Here is an 18,298-nt window from a genome sequence, read left to right on the forward strand (position 1 = left end):
CCCTTATCTTAATACTAAGTGGTAGACGTGCATGTGTGTGAGTGGATTTGGCCATAGGCTCGTAGCTGTTTTTATAGACCATGTAGATCAAAGAGGTGTCATTTTGTACAAACGACACCAAGAGGTGTCGTTCAAACAGTGAACGATGTCTCTAAGAGGTGTCGTTCCCTACTGAAACGACGTCTCCCATCAGGACAACGTCGTTTCAACAGTGGACAACGTCATTCACTGTTGAAATGATGTCATCCCCAAGTCAAAGAACAAAAAATAAAATAAAATTGATTACATATATATCTAATTACATATTCCACTCAGCTTTAGAAGAGAAATTAATTGTTCAACCAAGTCAAAGTCAGGTCCAAAGGATAGGACACTTTGAGTAGTGCGCATGCTGGTGCAAAGTTGCCATCTTTGAAGGAAGAAGACGTAGTTCTAAGCCACATTACATGGTTGTTGTTGTTTTTTTAAGATAACGTTCATATATCCTTATCAATTTACAAAAGAAAATGAAAAATCGATCTAACATGTATTAAATAAAAAATAAAAAATAAAAAAGAAGAAGTAATTAAGTTTAAAACATTTTGAGAGAGAAATACAAGTGAATCACCCAAGTATTATTTTCAAACAATTAATAATTTAATATAGTTAAATCCAAATGGGCAATTACAGATTCTTTCATATTCCTCTTTATCTCTTTCCCATGTAAGACTGATTTCCTTTTAGGGCTTACCATAATAATGTAACTAATCTAATTAAGAATACAAAAAAGAAAAAAATACTTTTTCAAGAATACGAACTTAAATAAAATAAATAAAATATCTCCAACAGTACTACATAATATGCGAGCTAAAACGATTTGCTCATAAAATATTGTGGACAGTGTCCTAGCTAGTGTGGCACTAAAATCTAATTGATAGGCTTGTCTGCTAAAGTCTGAGATCTTACCTAATTGCGTATGTTTTTCATGGTTTAATTTAGAATAAATTATTAAATTAAACAAGCTTTAGGGCCCAAATTAAAGCTTTAGAGCTTTAATCACGATGATATGTCTAATTCATCTTCCAAGCTTTAGTTGAAATAATTAGTAGGCCAGCAAGAGTCAATTTTTGAATGTTGTAGATATCCACGTACGTTTTGGTTGCGTATAAACTAGAAACCCACCGCGTTAGCAGAACTGCATGTTATAATTGATCGCTATCTATCAGATTCGTGGTGGGGGCTCAGTAATATCGATCGTCAGCTTTTCTTCGTCGCCATCATATAAGTCGGAGGATTGGCAAATGGCAATTCAATCCTTTTCATCTCAGAATTCTCGATCGTCAGCTCCTGAAATTCCTCTCCAACTCAGTGTAAAACAAAGTTTTGTTCTCCATCACCACCTATTATCTCAGGCTTCAGCTTAATTAGCTAGCTGAGAACGATTCTCATATGAGAAAACTTTAATTAGCACTTCAAAGCTAAGACCATAGGCCTCAAATGTATGCCCACAGCAAAAATCTTCTATTACAGAAAACCAAAATCCAAGCACTACAATAATTGAAGTGGACAATATTAATGTTTCTCGATCGCTACTGGCCGGGGAGCTTGGCTATTGGCGGATCGACTTTTAGGGGTAGAAAGTTCTACCACTAATCTACATAACTTTGCAAAAGTGCTTGAGAAAAAATTCAAATAACATTGATGCTTTAAATTCAAAGATATGGATTATATATCCATGTTACCACATCTGATCCTGCCTCGATCAGACTCTCCTAGTGTAAGCGAATAAACTCGAGCTGGAATCAACGGCTTCAACAACACTAATCAGGCCAGCTTGATATTTGAGGCCTAAAGGCTAAAGCAACAAATTTAAGTGGGGTCTTTTTATATTTAAATATTTCTTATTTATAAACCGTTCTTCTCGATCACTTTTGCTTTTAATATTTTTACAAACGATATGTAGAATTCATCTTTGCTATGAGAAATTTAATTAGTTTTAACATATATATGATCGCATCCATATATTTTGTGTTTAGCTAAACCAAAAGCTCAATGCAAAAGACAACAGTTTGGGAATAATATGTCTCATCCCCTTTTATTCAGACTCAACATCTTTAATTTAAGAAGAAAAAAAAACATACAGACAAGATAAATAAAGATAGCTTCAGTTCTCCTAAAACAAACCTGACGTACGTTATCTTCTAACATACCTTAAGATTTCTAACCCTAATGAAAGAAAAAAATGCTAAGTTTTAGATAAATAAGATAACTCTAAACACTAGTCGCTTCATTGTGATCTCTGTGTAGAGGAATGAGATGAATAATTAATGACAACACGTTCTCCTTAGTTTCACAGTCTTCAACACCGTGACCATCCCCGTGCAGGTATATGCATTGAGCTGTCCTTACAAGGTTGATTACAATTTCAATAAATGTTCGAGAGAATGGAGAACTTGCAGCTTCAGCTTCTTCATTCATCTTGTTACATATTTCACTAATCAAAGACCTTATGTGCTCACAGACATCTTCTTCAGTTGCACCAGTTTCATTCATGTAATCATGTAACACTGGATTGATTTTGGAACATCACCTCTCTCTAACTCATTCGGGTCAGTTTCAGAACATAGAAATATATATATTATGGATGTTAAGCTCTGTTTGTATAAAGTGTTCAAATGCATTCTTGATGAAACTCTTAGGATATGTACTTTGGTTTGCGTACCTTATTAGATGTTCCAAGATCATTTGCAAGTCGTAAAACCACTGTTGACCAACGGATTATGTTGGGGAACTCTTCCAAGCAATCCAAACTTCCTTTGTTATTGGATTTGTGATAGAAAAATAAACATGCACTAGCATAACTTGTGCTGCTATTGAAATGCATGCATTCTCAATGTATTTTTGAAGGCTTGGAGTATATCCGTTGTAATACCGCTTTGCTTCCAACAAGTAAGATTTCAATAGATCAGCCCACTGAAACATTTAAAGCAGAACATGCAATGAATTTGTGGAATTATTTATAACACATCACGTATTTAGGAAACAAAAAAGTATGTTAAAGATAAATAAAGATAATGATTTTAGAAGTCCAGTCCACACCACTTTTCTAAGGTGTTGAATGATGTGGAATCCTTTTTCTTTAAGAATGTCAAATGCCATTTCATTGATTGAATTGTGGAGAGAGAAAGAAAACATAACTTCATATAATATGGGAGCTGATCCATTGCATCGGTATCCCATCTGAAATAACAAAGAGTAGAGTTTCTTTATGTCAAAGATAGCCATATATATATGAAGCATTTGATCAAGTGTAATGGCATTAATACGAACCTCTCAATAGCATCCGTGAAGAGCTCGAGCTCATCCAAAGTGCCATATACATCGTCGATTGCTATTATTAGTACATTGACCTTCGTTAACATTCTCCTACAAGATCCATATTGAGGCTGAAATGTTTTTCCCATTGTCCATAAGAAACTCTCCATTAGCCTATCCCTCGCAAAGCTCAACTTTTCGCCAAGGCCAATGCTCCTCCACCACCTTCATGTGAAACAAATTAAGAGGCCAGGGTTCACTATTAGGTATAAGTCAATTTCTAGATTAATTTTTTGGCTATAATTTATTAATTATTTACTGTTTTCATATAGCATCCAGATTTAATTTTTATTTTAGTGCTCATCATTACTGCAGTGCCACAAGTTCTAGCTCTATTACCCTTTATATAGGGTCCAGACAATATGTTATCTACTAAGAATCATATATTTCTGATTGACTTCCAAATTACAAATCATATCGATCTATAAAAGCTGAATCCTTATAGAGAATTGATGTATTAGCAAGAAGTGTAAAAGCAGGACGATTATTAAGTAGTGGAGTGAAGTTGCCATTGCCGAGTGAAGCAAGACGGTAAAGATCCATTCATGGAAGCTAGGCTTTCAGTGATGAAGCTTAATTGCTGTACGTGGTTTTTGGATTGAATGGATGGATATATACTTGGGAAAAATATGCTTCCAATGAATACCTTTATATAATACCCATAACAGACCACGTGTTACATATGCATGCATGTTTATATTTTGTTTGGAAAATATCTCCAACATCATTAGTACATGCGGGCTGAAACGTTCGTCCATATAGAAAATATTATTGCATGTGGAGCATATCCTTGTGTCACTATTGCGCGCATGTGGTCCTCAAATGTAATTTTCAGGCTTAATTTGTCTTGATATGATAATTTAGGAAATCTCAGACTTCTTTATCAATTAAATTGCGCTGCTATTCTTTAAGTCAAGTGTAGTACTAGTGCCTCATGGATACATATAAAAGAATAAAAAAAAAAATGGTGAAATATAGGGGCATTACATACACGCGCGGTGCACCCATGCATGGTCGATCTACATGTAGTTGATTCAATCTAATACCAACTATAACGCTCCCAAATTATAATTTCAATAAAAACATCTTGAAACGTTAGTAAGCACACTAATATTTAATTACAAGGTGGAAACACATCATAATAAGCACTTTACAAGCTGGAATAACTGAAAGATTTAAAACTTTTCCCATTACATTTGTTGGGATGTGAGCTTGCTAGTCTTCCGGCCACGGCCCACTCACAGTCTAGGTCTTTATGGCCGAGCGACTCCATTGTTTATCGAGGAGCGTGCCTTGGGATCTTGGGCCCGCCTCAAAAGTGGTTTGGAGATTGCTAATCTCTGCGGTTCGCAACATGTGGTTCACGAAAAGCTGTGTGAAATCGATATCGCCAACTCCCTTCTTGTTTCGATTGCCAACTCGATCTCTTTTTGTTTCGATCGATTGACAAGAGTCGGCTAGTGGGTCCTGGGATAATTATTCTCAATTCTTAGAGCACTTAAACTTTAGGAAAATTGTATGTCACTTTAGAGAAAATATATGTCACATAAATGCTGACATTCTTTAATGGCTAGAGCAAATGCCATACCTAAAGCGAACCTGTACAGAAGGAAAATCACTAAGGATGCATTATGTCCTATTTGTGCTCTTGAGGAGGAGACGTGTTTCCACATCTTGTGGGGCTGCCCTTGGGCAAGGGATGTGTGGAGTGGAAGTATCAAGAAGTTTCATAAGAGTTCGCTACATGGTCCGACGTTTGGCCGGGTGGCTGAAGCGATCTTCCAGATGTGTGACACTGAGGAACTTCGGCTTTTTGCGGGGATAGTGCGACGTGTGTGGTTTCGCAGAAACGCTTTCATTCATGAAGGTTCTTTCATGCATCCGAATGAGCTGGTCCACCAAGCTCGAGATGCTGTAGCTGAATTTTCTGGCGTACATGGTTGAGTGGCAGCTCCTGCTTCTACTTTCGAAGAACCTATCGGGGGCATCAGTTTGTGTAGCCATTAAGGTGGCACTCACTGCTGCCTGTTATCTGGTGGGGAGAGAGTGGACAATGGGAGTGACCGTGTTTCCTGGTCTGAATTGGGGTGATGTAATGCAGGAGTTTTTACAACTCTTTCTGTTCTGATTCATTAATAGAAGTGACTAATTTTTCTCAAAAAAAAAAAAAAATGCCATACCTAAAGGTACATGGAGGTCTCACGACTAACACACCATGACTAGGGGTGGGCACAAGTCGAATCGGGTTGGGTATTAAGCATTTTGGTACCCGCCCCACAGGTTGTGGGTATCAAAAATTAGACCCGCAACCTGGCTACAAAGAAAAATATCCGCTGGGTTTTGGGTTGTGTAGGGTGAATGGTGCGGGTTTGGGCTAGTGATGAGGGTTTGGGTTGGTTTATATCACCCAGAGAGAGGAGAGAACCATCGACGAGAGAGAGAGAGAGAGAGAGAGAGGAGAGAAGAAAATGAAAGAAAGAACATGAAGAAAGAAGAAGAAGAGGCGGAGTGAAGAAAGAATAAGATGATGAATGAGTTATTGTGGGTATTAGGTTTTTAGGGTTATGGTTATTACGGGGCGGGTACTTGAAATTTTTAAAAATTGCTACCAGCCCCGCCCCTGTCTTGCATGGGTATCCTAATATTTGACCTAGATCTGTATTTTTTGTGAGGAAAACTGGGCAGGGCGGGGCGGATCGTGGTTGATTATGTGGGTTTTGGCCACTCCTAACCATGACCACATGTAGTACAAGGGAGTGTAACGTGTCTCCCCGCACAACTTGCGGAAACAAGGGATCAAATCTCCCCAAAATGCCTAGTAGTATAAAGGGGAGAGGGGACGCATAGGTAAGGGGTTCTAATTTAGTTATTTCCAAGCATTCTCTTGTTCTTTTCTTCATTCTCTTATAGAATACTGACTTAGGCATAAGAGTTATCCTCCACCGGCCCGCTCTGGCAAGCTCTTCTGCCTCCTTCTTTTTGTTTTGTAGGACCCTTTGTCGCTTACAACATTTATGCAAATGAAACATGTTTAATGTTATTTTCCTATGCATCTTTTGTCCATCTTTTTTTTAGATCCATCATATGAATCACACAGATTCAATGATAGATTTACACATTTTTTATACGGAGATGAACAAAAAATGTGTAAAAAAAATGAAAACAAACGTTTCTCTATAAAATACAGTACCAGAGCTATAAAATATCGAAAAACAGTGAACATTTCTTAAACTTGTCAAATCAATAGTCATGTTCTTCCTTACTCTTCTTAATATTAATCTTACATCATTCTTCTCCAACCATTCAAGGGCTTGTTAACACTAACCATCGCAGAACTCAAGCATCTCCTCTGTTTCCTTCATGCTCCCTACAAAGCTCCCTGTGATTGTCTTTCTCCCTATTAAAGCAGAAAAAAACAGAGCATCCACAATATTGTGATTGTCTTTCTCCCTGTGGTTGCTAATTAATTAGCAACCATAAATGCAATAGGAATTTCAGAGAACAAGATTCCAGAAATGGATTTTCCAACCTTTGACTTTAATTCTCAAAAAGAGAGAAAAAAAAACAAAAAACCAAAAACAAAAACAAATAACCATAGCAGAATTTTAGACCTTTCACAACCATACACTCTCGGAAATCATATACCAAGAATTTCTTTTTCAATCTTTGCCTAAATTTTCGAAAAGGGTGTGTTTGTGACATATTTTAAATGCTAGGAGTCACATAATAAATGCCAGGAAAAAAGACCCTACATCTTACTAGCCAAAGTGACTAAGAGTTTGTTGAGTAGTTCAACAATCTATACCTAAAAAAAAAAAAAAAAAAAATCTAATCTTCTTCTCTTTCTTCTTTAAGAACATAGAAAGTAGATAAATAAATAATATTTTAAATAAAAAATTGAAAGTTGATAGCTATATATATATATATATATATATGTCAGTTAATAGCTAAAATGTTAAGTCGAATGTAAATGCTTTAAAAAGTGGATAGCTAAAAAAAAATGCTCATCTAGCTAAAATTTAACTAAATATTTATTAGGCCAGATGTAAATAATTTAAGAGGTTATTAATGTATAGGAATCATATATGCCATGATTTTCAAATTTGATACTTTCGTGAAATTGGGAAATATATCTGCCAGATTTCGTACAAATTGGACTGACACGTACGCATGTAAATCAAGTGCGACATGAATGAGTATATATAGATATACCATACCATGCATGCATGCATGATTGCCGCATAACTAATTAACTGGAAACAAGACAGACCATGGGGATGCCACCACCCTTGGGTTTTTTTTTTTTTTTTTTCATTTTGTTTTTAAAAAATTAAAAAATTAATTTTTTAATTTAAATTTGGTATATAATCCAGTGTGGTTGTATTTATTTTTTAGTTTTAATATTGAAATATTTTGGACCCTTAGATTGATCATCTAAGGGCTGAAATTAGGAAAAATGAGAATCTCATTTTCTTAGTAAATGGAGGGGATCCAAATCCCGTGATCTATTAGTAATTCTCATGATTGAGATTAGACATTATCAGAATCTCTAGGTGCAACCACTGTTGAGTTTGTAACTGTAGGAGATAATTAGGGTGTTGGGCAAATCCTTTTGCCTTTGTTATTGTAGTCGACGTGAATTGATGTGGTATAAAATTTTAAATCTTTTATATTGAAAAGTGAAAATTACTCCCACTGTCCATAAGAAATTCTCCATCAGCATATCCCTCGCAAAGCTCAACTTTCCTCTTAGGGCAATGCTAGTACTCCACCACCTTTATATGAACCAAAAAAAGATACATTGGAATCACATCAATTCATTTTCTTAAATTTCGAATTAGGTATAATTCAATTACTAGCTTAATTTTTGGGCTATAATTTATTTAAAGGGAAACTTCATAAAATCCCCTTGAATATTTACTCGTTTCGAAAGTACTCGCTCGAAGTTCATAAACTCTTAATTAAGGGTATCCAACTTTCAATTTCTTCAATTATTTCATTCTATTATAATTTTTCGTTGAATCATATATATCCTTGTTGTTGAAATGGTCATGCCGACAACACTAATCAGGGTGGCTTGATACATTATGAGGCTTAAGGCAACAAATTTAAGTGGGGCTTTTTTATATTTAAATATTAATTTTAATTTTTAGCTCAAATATTTATTATTTATAAAACCGTTCTTCTCACTTTTGCTTTTAATTTTTTTTCTAAATGACATGTAGAATTCATCTTTGTTGCAAGACATTTAATTAGTTTCAACATATAACATGCATATTTTGTGTTGAGCTAAACCATAACCTCAATGCAAAAGATAATCGCTTGGGAATAATATGTCTCGTCCCCTTTTATTTAGACTTAACACCTTTAATTTAAGAAGAAAAACACACACACACACACAAGATAAATAAAGATAGAATTCAACTTCTAAACAAACCTGACGTTATCTTCTAACATACCTTGAGACTTCTAACCCTAATGAAAGAAAAAAGTGCTAAACCTTAGAGAAATAAGATAACTCTAAACACTAGACCTTCGCTAAGGTTGAGTCTCTAGTTGCTTCATGTTGATCTCTGTGTAGAGGAATGGGATGGATAAATAATGATAATACACTCTCCTTAGTTTCACGGTCTGCAACACCAAGACCATCCCCGTGCAAGTAAATGCATTGAGCTGTCCTTGCAAGGTTCATTACAATTTCAATAAATGTTCGAGAGAATGGAGAACTCGCAGCTCTAGCTTCTTCATTCATCTTGTTCCATGTTTCACTAATCAAAGACCTTATGTGCTCACGGGCATCTTCTTCACTTGCACCAGTTTCATTCATGTAACACTGGATTGATTTTGGAACATCACCTCTCTCTAACTCATCCTGGTTAGTTTCAGAACATAGAAATATATAAATTTATGGATGTTAGGCTTCGTACATGTAAAGTGTTCAAAAGCATTGTTGATGAAACTCTTAGGATATATACTTTGGTTTGCATACCTTAGATGTTCCAAGATCATCTGCAAGTCGTAAAACCATTGCTGACCAACGGATTATATTGGGGAACTCTTCCAAGCAATCCAAAGCTTCTTTTGTTATTGGATTTGTGATAGAAAAATAAACATGCACTAGCATAACTTGTGCTGATATTGAAATGCATGCATTTTCAATGTATTCTTGAAGGCTTGGTGTATATCCGCTGTAATACCACTTTGCTTCCAACAAGTAAGATCTCGATAGATCTACCCACTGAAACGTTTAAAGCAGCAGAACAATGAATTTGTGGAATTATTTATAACACATCACATATTTATGAAACAAAAAAGTATGTTAAGATAAATAAGGATGAATTTAGAAGTCTAATCCATACCACTTTTCTAAGGTATTGAATGATGTGGAATCCTTTTTCTTTAAGAATGTCAAACGCCATTTCATTGATTGAATTGTGGAGAGAAAGAAAACATAACTTCATATAATATGGGAGTTGATCCATTGCATTGGTATCCCATCTGGAATAACAAAGAGTAGAGTTTCTTTATGTCAAAGATAGCCATATATCTATGAAGCATTTGATCAAGTGTAATGGCATTAATACGAACCTCTCAATAGCATCCGTGAAGAGCTCGAGCTCATCCAAAGTACCATATACATCATAAATATCGTCGACCACTACTATTAGCATATTGACTTTTGTTAACATTCTCCTACAAGATCCAAACTGAGGCTGAAATGTTTTTCCCACTGTCCATAAGAAACTCTCCATTAGCCTATCCCTAGCAAAGCTCATCTTTTCGCCAAGGCCTGTGCTCCTCCACCACCTTCATGTGAAACAAATTAAGAGGGTTCACTATTAAATATAAGTCAATTAAATACTAGCTCAATTTTTTGGCTATAATTTATTAATTATTTACTTTTTTCATATAGCATCCAGATTTGATTTTTATTTTAGTGCTCATCATTACTGCAGTGGCACAAGTTCTATATATATTACCCTTTATAGGGTCCACACAATATATACGTTATCTACTAAGAAACACAATATATACGTTATCTACTAAGAATCATATATATATATATATAATAGCTGAATCCTTATAGAAAATCCTTATAGTGAAACATGCGTTTATCATTTATTTTTGGGTAAGTAATTATGAAAGAACAAAAGTTTGATTAAAATAGTATTATGTTATTCTTCAATAATATTCTACGCGGCATGAAAATTATCCATATTGTTCCTAAGGGGTAGCTCAATCAGCTATAGACCACATCTCATGAAGCAAAAGTCACTAATTCGAATCCCCCTCCCTCTTCCTTATGTAGACGTGTAAAAAAATAAAAAATAAAATAAAAACTACCCATATTTGTGGTAGAAATTTTAGTGGCCCAGATTTAACTCCCAACAAACTCACAATAGATAGCGTAAAAATATATAAATAAAACTCAGGAAAGAGAGTTTGACTGAGCAAGCCCTTGACAAGAGAGGTAGAGAAAAACAGAGATAGGGAGAGGGAGAGGGAGAGGGAGAGAAGACAGGTGGTAACCAGCAGTGTCCTTGGCGGTTCCGATGGCATCGAAACGTCGACGGAAAGAATAGATGGTAGTGATCGTAAGCAGTAATTGTCAGCTGCCAGGCGAGAGATCTCATAAGAGGGCTGTTGGTAAAAGGAGTCCAAAATGCAAATGGGTTCGGATCTGAGAAAGGGGTTGCTGAGATTGAATTGGGCATTGATACGTTTCACCATTCCACCGGAGCTACCTGTGTTTTTGGAGTGTAAAGCTACCGGAGAGCACCTTGAGTTTGAATTGTTTTAGAGAAAAGCACTACTTTTGTAAAGAGAAGCTCTCTGGTTAGGTTACTCCTTGATTCAGACTTCTCCTTCCCTGTTATAACTAATATTTAGCTTAAAATGTATAGTTGAGAACACTTTGGTAAAAGCTTGTCATTAATGGTACACAAAGCTTGTCTTCTCCATCTCCCTTTCCCTCTCTCTGTTTTATTCTTCCTCTTTCGTTCAAGCCAAGTCCATATTTACAAATACACAAATTGGACTACATAATATTTTATTTTTGACTAAGTAATCTTTTATGTTTTGGCTAAATATTTATGAAGATTACAAAATTTGCGTAAAATGGCATTCCAATAAAGTGTTTAAAATTGTAACGTGTCATACGTAAAGGAAAAAGGGAAAAAATATAATAAAGAGAGAAACAAACAAACAAACTCACATTGTCAAAGCAAACGTCTTGCCAGATAAAGGATTATTATGTCTTCGTCACACTTCCAATTGCAAGGTTCTAGTTCAATTTTTTCTTGTAGTAATAGTACTGTATATTAGGTTTTTCTTTTTATATTTAGTTTATGGTATTTATGGTTTTTCCATGGGAGCAAAGAGAGTAGCAAATAGATTGAGCAAAACTTCTTTGACGTACCGGATCTTAGCAAAGCCTCAATTCAAAATGGTATGTCTTTTTTCTTTTTTAAAAAAAATTCTATCATTATTTTTTAAAATCAGATCTTAGTAATGCATGCAGTGCCTCAAGTTTTACCTTGACGCTTCTTTTAGATCTTCTTGGTGGGCTGCTTGTACCATGTTGAAATCCAATTCTGCAAGATCAAGCAATATAGGGTTCATGTCTTCTCCGCTTCTATATACATCAATGAACCATCTCGCTTCCAATCTTGACATCCTCCAATGTAGAGGAAGCTCTAGGGCATGGTTCACTATAGAAATAAGATTTTGATCTTTGCTTTGCTTGACGTACTCTGAGAGTTGCTTGGTTGTAACATCTCTCGCTTCCTCCAACATACTTTCTCCTTCTCCCGAAAGGAATGAGGCTTCATAGAAGCATAGCATTCCCTTGATATCATCACATACGCATGCCTTGAAGTTCCCCATCTCATTCCTGAAATTATTAAAAATCTCTGCAATCAACAAAGCCCGCCGGTCAATGACTAAAAATGATGGGTTAAATATTAAGCCTACGCAAGGAATTGATTACTATAATTAGTTGTTTACCTTGAGGCACACTATATCCATGCTGTCTTAGCAATCTAAATTCAAGAGCTGTGGCGTATATATTCTCCTTGTTGCACATTTTGCCACCATGATTGGCATTGTATATACCTTCCAAGGTCCTCTGTATTTCATCATCAAAGTGGTAAGATATTCCAAGTCTTTGCAAGATATCAATCAACTCTAGTTTCTCCAAAGGATCCACGACTTTGTTAAACATCATCCTCACTTCTCCTTTAAGCTTATCAATCCGTCTGGTAAGTGACTCCCCCTAGCAATTCAATTTTCTCATTAGTTGGGCACTACTAATTAAGACAAAATAAATAAATAGGTAAAAAATATAAATATACCACATATACACTCGTCAGTGACTGGATGTAATCATAGTGCCAAATGGGAGGTTGGTAATTTGCTGATCGCCGAACAATATTGGAAGGAGTTGAGATTTGGGTGGTGGCCATGCATAGAAAAGTAGGAGGAAAACTTGTGGATTTCACGAATGATGAGATGGGAGTCTTAGGTGGGAGCAGTCGAGTGAAGTTGGCATTGCCGAGTGAAGCAAGACGGTAAAGATCCATTGATGGAAGGCTTTCAGTGATGAAGCTTGCTGTGGTTTTTGGATTGAATGTATACTTCGCAACATATGCTTCAAGTGAATACCTTTATATGATACTCAAAACATATCACGTGTTACATTTATAGACCCTTATATAATATACACTACAAAAATTCTTCAATTTAATGACTCAAAAATAACGACGTTTTTGGCCCAAATAGAACTGGTCCTGATATTGAAATCCATGGCTGTGTTTGGCAAAAGGCTAAACCGGATTGGACCCAAAAATCTAAAAAATTCTTCTCAAAATCAACCTCAACATTCTTATTTTTTACATCACATCAATCATTTTTTATTACTATTCAAATAAAAAAATCACTATAAAAGAAATTTTTTGATTTTTTTATACAACACAAAGACCTAGGCTCCTAGCCGTTGAAGGCTTCCAACACAAAGACAAAGAGAAGATTGACAGTCCTGATGTTACTGTTGCATTATTTTCTATACCGGCAAAATTCTATGTACCATTGTAGATTAAGGTTTTTCCTTAATCTACACATGCATTCCATATATATATATATATATATATATATGCTTTCCTGTCATTCTCAAACCAATTTTTTTTTATCTTCTCCGTGGTATCAAAATCAAAGGTTTTAAATTCAAATTCAGATTACGTTAATTTACCTTAAACTTTTGAAATAAGTGATGATTTTTATCATTCAGTTTGTATCTATCATTTCTCTTATGACATGTTTTGTGTGTTGGCATCTGGTCAACCTTTGAATAAAATGTTTTTATTTTTTTGTGTATCTCTGATTGGATCCAATCAACAGGTATGTTGTCATCTGATCAATCTTCAATAAAATGTTTTTTTTTTTTATTCACTGATTTGTAACTCTTTTGATATATAGGAATTAGGATAATAACAAAATTGTGTCTGGATATATATTTACATTGTACAGCACAACTATGATTAAATAATCACGTTTAAGTTTCTCAAAAGTTCAAGTTTTAGTAGATTAATAAGTCATAAAAGTGGTTGTGCGTTAAGTACTTGGCACTTGGCAGCAATAATAATATTGTATCAATACCAAAAGCGAGAACAAAAGGATTAATGTTGGGACAAAATTGTTGCCTATAATGTAATCTTGCATTGTTGCACATGTACATACAACAACGACTAGTAGATGGTGTACATGCTATTATCAGATTTTTGTAACTATAATTTCATTGCTTTAGACGGTTAATTAGTAGTTTTAAAATATATAACAGTGGTTAGTGTAGCCCAAACTGTCTTTTAGGTATGGGCCTTTTGAATTTATTGTAGCGTTTTAGGCCTTTTCAGGCATATTTGAAGCAATTTTAGGACTGTTTAAGCATGTTTTAGATGAAAAAAAATAAATAAATAAAAAATCAATTAATTAATTTGTATAGTACAAGAAATTAATATATATATTGGAAGTACTTGAGTATTTTTACTCCCAGCAAAGCCAAATTTCTGCACAATTATGATTGACCTTTTCCTGTGCGCATTATTCATGTTTGTCGGGTAGGAATGTTTTTTGTAAGTAGCAATAATGCATCGTGTAGTAGGTCTGTACGTCTTTGTTTCCATTTGGACGTCGTCTCTATATCCTGTTTTCCCGTGATCAATATGTCGGTGGAAACCTATTGGAATTACTTTTTCATATCTGAATACACCAAATACATTTGCCCGGTAAAGATAAAACAAGTCGTAGGATCTGTTTGGCAAACGCTTTGGGTCATTTTATTGTAGTAAAAATTGATTAGTGAAAAAAATAAATAAATAAATAAAAATGTTTGATAAGAAAATGTAATAAAAATATATTAATTTTTTATTTAAATAATAATAAAAAATAATTGATGTAATATAAAAAATAAAAATGTTTAGAAGTTAAATTTTTTAAGAATAGTATCATGCCATTAAAGGTTTTTTTTTTGCCAAACAAACGAAAACAAATAGAGAAAAGGGCGGAGATCAAGTCAAAGGAAGTATGAGATGATATCATATCTAAGATTCAAAATGTAATTTTTAAAAACTGACAAAAAAAACAAAAAAAAAAACATAAGTTATATATATTTGTAATTTGTATTTCACAGCCAATTATATATCGTGTAATTATTATAAATACAAGTATTATAACAAAGTCATCAATCAATCATTACAGACAATAATCACTTTTGTTATATGTCATGTTTCCAGTTAGTTATGTGGCAATCATGCATGGTATGTCTACACTCATTCATGTCGCAATTGTACAGATGAAATTTGGAAATTCAGGCAGTGCATATGGCTCTGATTGCCAATGGCTTGGAAAAAGAAAATGGCTCGAAATTGTAGCAAAATTTGATTGATGTGTGAAAAAAAGTAAGAGAATGTTTGATATGAAAAAGTTAAAAAAAAAAAAAAAAAAAAAAAAAAAAAAAGAGGTTTTGTAATGATTTTTTTATTTGAATAATAGTAAAATGTAATTGATATGATGTAAAAAGTAAGAATGTTGGGAGTTGAATTTAAGAAGAATAGTATGAAGCTTTTTTGAGTCCATTGGCAAACAGAGCCTATATGCTTCCCAATTTGAGGCAGCCACGAACGTATCAAATTTGAAAGTAGATGTACTATACATTCTCTATTTATTTATTTATTGTTAAAAATTATTATTAAATTTGTGGGGTTTATGTGTTGGAGAAATAAACTGTTTAAGAGTTTTTACTAGAAATACACTAATATACATATCTGAACACCATTCTAGCCCAAAAACACTATGTGAATCTTACAAATTCAATAGTAATTTTAAAAAATGGGAGAATTGAAAAAGGACCAAAAAAAAAAAAGAAATGAAGCATTTTCCTAATAATTAATATGATGATAACTTTTCTCTTCCAGCAAGTTAGTTAGAGGCTAAATAAAATACATAAAGTATTATTGTTGTATTAGCAAGAAATACTGTAAAAGAAGGACGATTATTAACCGCTACTTATTACGATTATTAAGTAGTGGAGTGAAGTTGGCATTGCCGAGTGAAGCAAGACGGTAAAGATCCATTGATGGAAGGCTTTCAGTGATGAAGCTTACTGTGGTTTTTGGATTGAATGGATGGATACTTGGGAAAAATATGCTTCCAATGAATCCCTTTATATAATACCCATAACATACCACGTACGTACTTGGGAAAATATGCTTCCAATCAGGGCCGGCCCAAAGGCTAGGCGACTTAGGCTGTCGCCTAAGGCCCCCATTTAATAAGGCCCAAAAAAAATTTTGGGTAAACTTTTTTTTAACAAGGCCCAAAAAAAAAAAATTGTAGAAATTTCTTTTAATAAGGCCCAAAAAAAATTTTCATAAAAATTTAAGGCCTCTAATAATGGTAAATAAGTAATAAGGACCAGCATATAATAATAATAATAATTTAAAAGAAAAAAAAAATCTCTAACCAACATCTTTGTCTCTTAGATGGAATTTGGAGAATGAAATATTATTAAAAAACCTATCACCAACGCCTATTGTTTCTGAGTGATGGAATTTCACATTAAAAGAAGAATCAAATAGTATTGTTTATTTTCAAAGTGGAATGTAGGCTATCTCTTGTCTCTTTGTTGTTGGAATTTCACATAAGAACGAGAACCTTCACTCGTATCTATTATCTAGCTTGCAATTTTTCTGACTCTCTCAGAGATCAAGAACCTTCATGCTAATTCTCCAAAACCTTCTTCCTCTAAAAAACAAGAAATTTCCAAGAACTCTCTAGTCTCTGCCTCTCTGATTTATTGTTCTATTTTTATAACTTATTTTATTATAGTCAAAATAATTTTTTTTATATAACATGCGTTTAATTTGTTAATATTTTTAATCAAACATGTGTACTAGTAAAAAATATGCATCTGGATATGAAAAACTTAAAAATAAATAAATAAAAATAAAATAGAGAGTAGAGAAACTGATTGAGTCTCAAAGAGGAGCTCTAAATAAATTTGTTATTAGAAATAAACAAAATATAGAGGATAATTTAGGTGAAAAATTTATAAATGAACAAGAACAAATGTTTATGACACAGGCCAATGAAAAAATATTGATGCAAAAAAAATGCACCAATTGACATATTAAATTATATAAAAAGACTTGATTCTTTCCCAAAGAGAAATTAAATGGATTAGCGATAATATCAATTGAAAAAAGAATGTTAGAAAATCTTGATTATAAAAACTTAATCAGTAATTTTGTATTCCAAAAAGCGAGAATAATGATTTTTAAATAAAATATAATAATAATAATATTAAAAAAAATAATTTTTTTACTTAAAGAAAAATATAAAATCTCATTTCAAAGTTTCGCTTAAGGTCTCAAAATACGTTGGCCGGCCCTGACCAACTCCAAAAGCTCCAAAACCTATCGGTGCAAGGCATGTGTGTGATATACAAGTACTGAATAAACTGTACGATCGTTCATAAAATATTATTGCATGTGGAGCATATCCTTGAGTCAGTATTGCATGTGATCCTCAAATGTAATTTTCAGGCTTAATTTGTCGTGATATGATAATTTAGGAAATCTCAGACTTTAGCGGACAAGTATCTTTTTTTCATGGTTTAGAATAAAATAAAAAATAAAAAAGCTTGAGGGCCCAAATAGGACATGTATTAATGTATACATGCATGGGTACTACACCCACCTGCTTAATTTACCATGCATGTTAATATGTTATAGTAGTAGTAAAAAAGACTAACCTGCTTTATTCATCTTCTCAGCTCCCTTTTATTGAAAGAACGTACGTGAGAGTATATAATTAATCGCTTCCCCGGCCACTCTCCCTCTCCTTTTCCTTGACGTTGATCGGAAAAAAAACGAAGTACGTACGCAAGAATCACCTTTTTAATGTTGTAGATATCCACAATTTTTTTTTTCTTTCACGTCCACGTTTTATTCATCAAAAAAAAATAAAAAATAAAAAATTCCACGTAGAATTGTAGAAACAAACCCATCGTGTTAGAAATTGTTAAAATTTACAGCTGTAAAGAACATGCCCTAGAGTCTCTGATAACTTGGAACGTTTATCCTTCAAGGTTGAGGAGGTCAAACCCATCGTGTTAGAAATTGTTAAAATTTACAGCTGTAAAGAACATGCCCTAGAGAGTCTGATAACTTGGAACGTTTATCCTTCAAGGTTGAGGAGGTCATTGTATTTTGAAAACCCGGAGAAAGCTTTGAGTTGTAATAGTATCTTTTGAATATATATATATATATATATTAAAAATAATAATACTCATCACAAAGTACTTGACAGACTCCCAACGTATAAACTAATAATATATAAAGGCATGTGGGGTGTAAGCATATTTTCCCAAGAGCCCATTCAAGCCAAAAAC

At 33.9% G+C, this 18,298-nt stretch overlaps 1 protein-coding gene and 1 pseudogene across 1 annotated transcript; both read right to left on the reverse strand.

Moving 5' to 3' along the window:
• Positions 1-2,250: 2,250 nt before the first annotated feature.
• LOC132171850 (myrcene synthase, chloroplastic-like) lies at positions 2,251-3,897 on the reverse strand (annotated as a pseudogene).
• A 4,804-nt stretch (positions 3,898-8,701) lies between these two features.
• Positions 8,702-12,973, reverse strand: LOC132186695 (myrcene synthase, chloroplastic). The gene is made up of 7 exons (XM_059600711.2): positions 12,708-12,973; positions 12,361-12,628; positions 11,891-12,266; positions 9,943-10,161; positions 9,714-9,852; positions 9,344-9,592; positions 8,702-9,226 (listed from the first exon to the last, which is right to left on the reverse strand). Exons 1-7 carry the CDS (start codon positions 12,933-12,935, stop codon positions 8,882-8,884), a joined length of 1,824 nt encoding a protein of 607 aa, XP_059456694.2. The 5' UTR covers positions 12,936-12,973; the 3' UTR covers positions 8,702-8,881.
• Positions 12,974-18,298: the final 5,325 nt, after the last annotated feature.

The sequence above is a fragment of the Corylus avellana genome, chromosome 2, assembly GCF_965113065.1.
Source record: "Corylus avellana chromosome 2, dhCorAvel1.hap1.2, whole genome shotgun sequence".
Lineage (NCBI taxonomy): Eukaryota > Viridiplantae > Streptophyta > Magnoliopsida > Fagales > Betulaceae > Corylus > Corylus avellana.

Excerpts from the sequence above, each read along its gene's own strand:
- LOC132186695 (XM_059600711.2), bottom strand. The coding sequence starts at position 12,935 with ATGGATCTTTACCGTCTTGCTTCACTCGGCAATGCCAACTTCACTCGA. Across the intron at positions 12,267-12,360 it reads TGGATATAGTGTGCCTCAAG|AGATTTTTAATAATTTCAGG; the intron begins GTAAACAACTAA and ends TGTTGATTGCAG. Across the intron at positions 9,593-9,713 it reads TTCAATACCTTAGAAAAGTG|TGGGTAGATCTATCGAGATC; the intron begins GTATGGATTAGA and ends TAAACGTTTCAG.